Source organism: Pipra filicauda, unplaced genomic scaffold (assembly GCF_003945595.2).
Source record: "Pipra filicauda isolate LSUMZ 115617 unplaced genomic scaffold, ASM394559v2 scaffold863_size64124_pilon, whole genome shotgun sequence".
Lineage (NCBI taxonomy): Eukaryota > Metazoa > Chordata > Aves > Passeriformes > Pipridae > Pipra > Pipra filicauda.
This window is the reverse complement of record NW_024105046.1, coordinates 56,227-64,123: the sequence shown is the minus strand read 5'-3', so window position 1 is coordinate 64,123 and position 7,897 is coordinate 56,227. Positions and strand designations below refer to the sequence as shown.

General features: G+C 70.9%; 2 protein-coding genes across 2 annotated transcripts; both read left to right on the top strand.

Annotated features, from left to right (window-relative positions):
- Nucleotides 1-137: 137 nt before the first annotated feature.
- NABP2 (nucleic acid binding protein 2) lies at nucleotides 138-1,550 on the top strand. The gene is made up of 6 exons (XM_039390714.1): nucleotides 138-363; nucleotides 430-568; nucleotides 662-733; nucleotides 816-897; nucleotides 1,020-1,086; nucleotides 1,201-1,550. The coding sequence occupies exons 1-6, from the start codon at nucleotides 159-161 to the stop codon at nucleotides 1,371-1,373; spliced, it is 738 nt and encodes a 245-aa protein (XP_039246648.1). The 5' UTR covers nucleotides 138-158; the 3' UTR covers nucleotides 1,374-1,550.
- A 1,023-nt stretch (nucleotides 1,551-2,573) lies between these two features.
- Nucleotides 2,574-6,423, top strand: SLC39A5 (solute carrier family 39 member 5). The gene is made up of 10 exons (XM_027745795.2): nucleotides 2,574-3,024; nucleotides 3,105-3,258; nucleotides 3,388-3,562; nucleotides 4,081-4,250; nucleotides 4,342-4,479; nucleotides 4,560-4,620; nucleotides 4,699-4,905; nucleotides 5,077-5,157; nucleotides 5,242-5,432; nucleotides 5,893-6,423. The coding sequence occupies exons 1-10, from the start codon at nucleotides 2,669-2,671 to the stop codon at nucleotides 6,043-6,045; spliced, it is 1,686 nt and encodes a 561-aa protein (XP_027601596.1). The 5' UTR covers nucleotides 2,574-2,668; the 3' UTR covers nucleotides 6,046-6,423.
- Nucleotides 6,424-7,897: the final 1,474 nt, after the last annotated feature.

The window sequence follows — 7,897 nt, the reverse complement described above, 5'->3', positions numbered from 1 at the left end:
CCCCCCCGTGTCGCGTCCCCGCTGTCCTGTCCCTGCTGTCCCCGGTGGTCCCAAGGCCGGGAGTCTCATCTCCAGTGTCCCATCCCCGGTGTCCCATCCCCGGTGTCCTGGTCCCATCCCCGGGTGGTCCCATACCTGTGCTCCCCGTCCCAGCAGTGATGTCCTGCCCCCCGGGGGTGGCACAGCCGGTGTCTGCCCGTACCCCCCATCCCCGGTGTCCCCCCATCCCCGGTGTCCCCCCATCCCCGGTGTCCCCCGTTCCTCCGCAGGGTCCCGCCGGCACCATGAGCACCGAGACGCTGGTGAAGGACGTGAAACCGGGGCTGAAGAACCTCAACCTCATCTTCATCGTGCTGGAGACGGGTGGGTGTGAGGGCGGGGGGTCCCCCCTGGCCCCACCTGCCCCCCTGACCCCGCGTGTCCCCCCAGGCCGGGTGACGAAGACCAAGGACGGGCACGAGGTGCGAACGTGCAAAGTGGCCGACAAGACCGGCAGCATCAACATCTCGGTGTGGGACGATGTGGGGAACCTCATCCAGCCTGGGGACATCATCCGCCTCACCAAGGGGTACTGGGGGGGCTGGGGGGGCGCCCGGGACCCCCGACCCTGCGGGGACCCCGCCCTGACCCCCCCCTTCCTCCTCCTCCTCCTCCTCCTCAGCTACGCGTCCGTCTTCAAGGGCTGCCTGACCCTCTACACGGGGCGCGGGGGGGACCTGCAGAAGATCGGCGAGTAAGGACGGGGTGGGGGGTCCCACCGGAGCCGGGGGGGCTTTGGGGGGCAGGGGGACCCCACGGCCCCTCTCTGCCTGCAGGTTCTGCATGGTGTACTCCGAGGTGCCCAACTTCAGCGAGCCCAACCCCGAGTACGTGGCGCAGCAGTCGCAGAGCAAAGGGGTGAGCTGGGGGGTCCCGGGCTGGGGAGGGGGCTGGGCTGGCACTGCCAGGACCCCCTTGGCCCCCCGAGGGCAGCCCCCTGGCTCTGCAGCACACGGGGGTCTCCATCTCCTCCTCCCCAGGCCCAGAACGAGAGCGCGAGTGCTTCTGCTTCACAGACCACCCAGGGCCCCCCCGCAGCCCCCCCAGGTAGGTCATGCAGCCCCCTCCCCACCCTGGGGCTGCAGGATCCCCCCCCGTGGGACCCCCAGGCTCGGGGGAGGGTGGGAGCGGCTCCACCTTTCCCTCCCGGTTCTCTCGCAGCCCCCGACAGCCAGAACGGGAACGGGCTGAGCCCGGGGGGCCCCGCGCCCCCCCCCAGCGCCCCCGCGCACCCCCCGAGCGGCCGCATCACCCGCAGCCAGCCCGGGCACCCCGGCCCCGCCTCCGGCCCCGTCAGCAACGGCAAAGAGACGCGGAGGAGCAGCAAGAGATAACGGGGACCCTCCCCGGACCCTCCTCCCTCCAGCCCCGGCACGGTCGGGAACGGCGGGGGGGGCCCGGCCCCCCAGCCCCGCGCAGCCCCCGGGGCGAGGAGGGGGTGCCCGGGCCCCGCTGCCCCCACTCGCGTGCCTCCGGGGGGGCGGGGGTGGCCCGGAGCCCCCCGTGCTCGGGGGTCCCGGGCGGGACGGGGCTGAGCGGTGCCGGGGGCTCTGCGGCCCCCCCGCCCCGTGCCCCCCACCCACAGCGCCCGGGACCCTCGGGGTGCGAGTTAATAAAGGTCGAGCTCTGCCCACGCCTCTCCTGCTCCTGCCCGGCACGGGGGGGACCCGGACCCCCCCCGCCCTCAAGGCCCTCCCCGCGGCCCCTCCCGGCACCGGGGCCGGCCGGGAGCAGCTCGGGGTGACCCTTGGCCCCCCCGGGTCGGGCGCAGCAGACGCGGGACGGGGACGGGGACGGGCAGGGCCGCGTCCCCCCGGCCCCACCACCGGTCAGGTGGGCTCGGGTGGGCAGGGGAGGGTCCCGGGGGGACACGGGCGATGCCAGCGCTGCGCCTGGGGGGGGGGTCCCACGAGTGGGGTGGTGATGGGGACAATGAGACCCACGTGGGTGGGCGGGGGGGGGGCTCCGGGGAGGGGGTGGGGGCACCCGCGGGGCCGGGGGGGGTCGGTGGGGCGCTGGCTCCCGGGATTTTCCATCAGGGCCTGGCCCCACGTGGGAGAGGACGGCGGCCATCCCACCATCCCGTCTCCACGTGCGGCTGTCCCGGGTCCCTGCTGGGGAGGGGGAGCCGGTGGGGGGATGTGGGGCTGTGGGTGGTGGGGTGGGGGTGTGAGGAGGGAGCCGGGGGGTGCCGAGGGCTTTATCTCCCGCCTGGTGAAACATTAACTCCCTCACAAAACCTGCCCCCGTTGCAAAACCTCCCCTCGAGGACGAGGGTCACCATGTCCCCCCACAGCACTGTCCCCACCACCCCCCTCTCCCACCTGGGGAACCCTCGGGGGGCACAGGGGCAGCACCCCTCGTCCCAGCCCCGCTGCCCGGGGTGTCCCTGAGCCCTGGTGTGGGCCACGTGTCCCGGGAGGTGACCCTGGTGCCGCCTGTCGCCTTCCCTGCGGACGGACGGACGGACGGACGGGTGGCAGGAAAGCGCAGCCGGGGGCCACCTGGGGGGAACCCACGTCCCGGGAGGCGCCCACGGGTGGGGGGTCTGCGCCCACCACAGCTCCCCCCACCCTCACCCCGGTGTCCCCCTCCTCCCCCAGCTCCACCGCCCCCGGGATCTGACCCCATGGGCCCCCCCGGGCTCCTCCTGGGGCTCCTCCTGGCTCTGGGGGTCGGGGGGACGCCGGAGCCCCCGGGGCCGCCGCCCGAGGAGCAGGAGCACGGGTATTACCTGCAGCAGCTCTTCGGGCAGTACGGGGCCAACGGGACCCTGCCCTTCGAGGGGCTGGCGCGGCTGCTGGGCAGCCTCGGGCTGGGCCGCGTCCAGGTGGTCCAGATCCAGCACGAGGAGCTGGGCCACGGCCACGTCAGTCACCTGGACCTGCTCGAGGTGCAGGAGGAGAAGCACCGGCACCGGCACCCGGTCTGGGAGCACGGCGGGGACGCGGCTCCCGGCGCCCCAGCGACCGACCGGCCCCACAGGTACCCGGTTCCCCCCGGCCCCCGGGGGGCTGCCCCCCACCCCAGCGTGATGGGGGGCTCATCGCCCCGGTCTCCCGCAGCCCCCCGCCCTCCCAGACACAAAGCTGGGCGAAGCCGGTGCCCACCGAGCCCCCCGGTGCTGGGGGCCCCCCCCGGCAGTACCAGCCCACCCTCAGCCTGCTGGGGAGGGTCCTGGGCTTGGAGCACTCCAGCGCCGACCACCCGCACGACGACGTGAGTGGGGCGGGGGGGTCGCGCCGTCCCGCTCCGCTGCCACATCCCGGGAGCCTGGGGGTCCCCCGGCTGCTCCTCGTCCCCCCGGGACCCCCCAGCAGCGCTCACCGCAGCCCCCCGGCCCTGCAGTGCCTCAACGTGACCCAACTGCTGGTGAACTTCGGGCTGGACTCGGCGTCGCAGCTGACGCCGGAGCAGTTCACCCTCCTGTGCCCGGCCCTGCTCTACCAGATCGACAGCCGCGTCTGCATCCAGCACAGCGATGAGGTGACGCTGCCTCCCCCGGGGGGGGGCCTGTGGCCAGGTAACCCCAACCCGGGGTAACCCCTCCCAGGCCCCCGGCCCCAGGTTGTCTGTCCCCGGCTCCCCCACAGCCTGTCACCCCATCTCTGTAGCCCCATCTCTGGTTCCTCGAGCATCTGGTCCCCCTGTCCCCTGTCCCTGCACCCTGAGCCCCTGGTCTCCCATCAGATGGACCCTGTGGACCCTTTCCGTGCATTCCCATCCCTGGCTCCTCCAGCATCAGCTTCCCAGGTCCCCTGTCACTTCAGTCCCATCCCTGGATCCCTCCGACCCCATCCCTACAATGACCGTCCCTCCAACCCCAAGTGCTCCCCCCTCACAATCCCCAGCCCCAGACTCCCATCACCCCACACTCCTGGTCCTGGGGTCCCCATTCCTGAGGTCCCCATCCCCACCTCCCCGGGGTCCCCATCCCGCATCCCCAAAGACCCCCACCCCTGCGTCCCCAAGGACCCCCCATCCCCACAGCCCCTCCCCGTGCCCCCCTGCTCCGGCCGTGCCCCCTGACCCTCCCCCCAGCGCTGGGCTGGGCTCTCCTGGCCGTGGCCTCCGTCAGCCTCCCGTCCGCCCTGGCCGTCCTCCTGGTCCCGCTGCTGAGCCGCAGCTTCTTCCGCTCCCTCCTGGCCTTCCTGGTGGCCCTGGCCGTGGGGACACTCTGTGGGGACGCCCTGCTCCACCTCTGGCCCCACGTAGGTACCCCCACCCCCGTGGAGGGGAGGTGGCACCCTGGGGGACACCGGGGTGTCGGGGTCACTGACCCGCTGGGTCCCCCATGTCCAGGCCCAGGGGGGGCACCAGGACACGTCGTTGGGGCCGGGGCCGGCGGTGCTGCAGGGGCTGGCGGTGCTGGGGGGCATCTACCTGCTCTTCCTGCTGGAGCTGCTCCTGGGGATGCTGCGGCGCAGGCGGGAGGCCACGGTGAGAGCCACGGGCACGGGGCAGGCGACGGGGTTGCCACCAGGTCCGGCTTTGTACCCAACACCTCGATTCCTTCACAGGGGCACCCCCACGGAGAGACCCGCGCTGTGGCCGCGGGGGTCCTGGCACCGTCACGAGGAGGTACAACCCCCCCCCCCGTGCCCCACAGCGCCCACAGCCCCCGGCCCCGGCACCCACCGCGTGTCCGTCCCGCCGCAGGGGCCGAGCTGAGACACCTCAGGGCACCAGACACGGACCCGGAGCTGGAGCTGAGGCCCCACGGACCCCCCCGTGAATCCCCCCACGGGCCCCCCCACGGACACTCCCACGGCCCCGCGCTGCCCCTCAGCCCCGGGGCCACCGACATCGTGTGGATGGTGGTGCTGGGGGACGGGATCCACAACCTGACGGACGGGCTGGCCATCGGTGAGGGGCAGAGCTGGACACGGGCACGGCCCGGGCTGTGGACGCGGAGGGGTGCCCAGGGACAGGGGGTGCAGAGTGCACAGGGACAGGAGGACAGGCGGGCACAGGGACAGGGGGGGCACAGGGCACGGGGGCCCTGCAGGTCCGGGGTGAAGGACCCTCTTCCCGCAGGTGCCGCCTTCTCCCACAGCCTCTCCAGCGGGCTCAGCACGGCGCTGGCCGTGCTCTGCCACGAACTGCCCCACGAGCTGGGTAAATGCTGCTCCCCCTGCCCCCGGCAGCCCCTCAGCTCCCCCCACACCCACCCACCCACCCACCCACCCGCTGTGCCCGCAGGTGACCTGGCGGTGCTGCTGCGGGCGGGCACCGCCCCCCGCTCCGTCCTGCTCCTCAACCTGCTCTCGGCCCTGCTCTCCTGCCTGGGCGTCGTCGCGGGGGTGGCCGTGGGGCACAGCGGGACCCCCCTCACCCCCTGGGTCCTCACCGCCACCGCCGGCATCTTCCTCTACGTGGCCCTGGCCGACATGGTAAGGGCTGTCCGGGGCTGTCCGGGGCTGTCCGGGCTGTCCGGGGGTGTCTGGGGGTGTCCGGGGCTGTCCGGGCTGTCCGGGGGTGTCTGGGGGTGTCCGGGGCTGTCCGGGCTGTCCGGGGCTGTCCGGGCTGTCCGGGGGTGTCCGGGGCTGTCCAGGGGTGTCTGGGGGTGTCTGGGCTGTCTGGGCTGTCCGGGGGTGTCTGGGGGTGTCCGGGGTGTCCGGGGCTGTCCGGGCTGTCCGGGGGTGTCCGGGCTGTCCGGGGTGCCCGGGGGTGCCCGGGGGTGTCTGGGGGTGTCCAGGGGTGTCCGGGGTGTCCGGGGTGTCCGGGGCTGTCCGGGCTGTCTGGGCTGTCCGGGGCTGTCCAGGGGTGTCCGGGGCTGTCCGGGGGTGCCCGGGGGTGCCCGGGGGTGTCCGGGGGGCGGGAGCCTCCTGCTGAGCCCCCGCTCTGCCCCAGCTCCCCGAGGCTCTGCGAGGAGCCGCCGAGGGCCCCGGCGAGGGCACCTGGAGCCGCTTCCTCCTGCAGAACGCGGGGTTCCTGCTGGGCAGTGGCATCATGTTGGGCATCGCCCTGGCCGAGGGGCACGTCCGCGCCTGGCTGCAGCTCTGAGGGGCTCGGCCGGGGCCAGCACCGGATGGCAGGACCCCCAACGTGCCCCCAGGACCGGATTTTTTCACCTCCTGAAGACCCTCAGCGGCATCCGCTGCCTCGGGAGCCTCAGGCTCAGCCCTGCGGGGTGGGACTCGGGGGTCCCCTCAGCCCCCCTGGGTGGGGGCACTGGGGTGCTCACACACCCGGCTCCGGGGCTGAATCCAAGCTTGTTCCCCTTCCCGTCCTCCCAGACCAGGCAGAGGAAGGACAACAGCCCGTAGAAGCAATAGCATTTTAATAAACATAATTGATTCAAAGCCACAATACGAAGAACAGGACTTGGTTGCAGCTCACACGGTAGAAAATAGATCAAGTCTGAATGCTTTTGTCTTTTTTCCCCCCCCTTTTTCAGTATCTTTTTAGTTCCTTTCCCTCCCCTCCCTTCCCCTTCCTCCTCCCCGAAGGTGATGCAGGATTTCTGAAAATACAGAACATCTGAGAAAAAAGTAACTGCTCCGGAGGCTCGGGGGAGCTGGGAAGGTGGGCTCACACTGGGGCTCTGGAGCTGGGAGAGGAACCAGCTCGGGCCCTTTCCAGGGAATGCTGAGCTCCACTCCCTGCAAAGGTCTGAACAGCCAAATCCAGGGACTGGAGCACCCTGGGGCAGCCAGGGGGACAATCACCCCACAGGTGGGTGATGTCCCAGCCCAGCCCCACGGGGGGCCAGGGTGGGCTTCACACTCTGCAGGGTCTCGCAGGGGTGCCCGAGGAGCGGGACAGGGACCCCCTGAGCCCCTCCAGGTCACTCCGATGTCCCTGCACCGGACACTGCGGGGGCAGGAGCCACCACTGCCTCCCGGGAGCAGGAGGCACCAAACACAGCCCAGCAGGGATGTTCTCCGGGATGTTCTCCGGGATGTTCTCCGGGATGTTTTCCACTGTCAGACCTGGAGCACCCGTGGGATGGGGCAAAGGTGGCAGGGAAGGGGCCGAGCCCTCTGTGACCGACCTGTGCCCTGCTTTCCCCCCCCCCCAAACTGGTCACACTTCACACAGTGCAAAATTCAGAAAGATGCTGCCAGGACCAAATGCCTGGAGCCCTTAACCCATCCCATAGCAGGGCTGGGACCCCCTCCCACAGCAGGACTGGGAGGGCTGGAATCCCTCTGGGGGGCTGGGACCCTGTCTGGCAGCAGGGGTGGGACCGCTCAGGGGTCCCAGACCCCTCACGCCTCTGGCCTCCCCTTCCACCCAACCAGGGGCTCCATCCATGTCCTCAGCCGAGGCAGAGCTTGGGAAAGCTCATTCCCAGGGCAGCCAGCCCAGGGCTGTGAGTGGGCAGAGCAGCACGGTGGGACCCCTGGCACCTCTGGCTCCGACGCCAGCAAGCCCTGAAATCCAAGTGCTGAGCCCCAAAGAACCGGCAGTTTTGTCCAAGCCGTCAGGAACCCGCTCCCGAAGGGCTCCGAGAAGGAAAAAGAAGGGACAGGAGGAAGGCCCAGGCCCACCAGCAGCTCCAGAGGAGCCTGAGAAGTCGGGGAACAGCAGCAGGAGGCCCCTCACGCCCGGTTCTCCAAACAGCACACCCAGGGCGGGCTCAGCCGGAGGTTTCCATGCGTTTCCTTTATTATTTTCAAGTTGACGAACAATATCGATACGACTGGGTCGAGTAAGGCTATTCTCCTCTTTTTTTTTTTTTTTTTTTTTTTTCTCTTCCCCCTCTTTCTCCCCCCCAGCACGGGAAGAGGGACGAGGCCCCGGGGCCGTGGAGGCCGGGACACGGAGGAGTCGGCTGTACCTGACAGGTGATGAGGTTTGTCCTGTCGCCACCAAAGGAACATTTATGTGCATAAAATACAGAGGTGCAGCA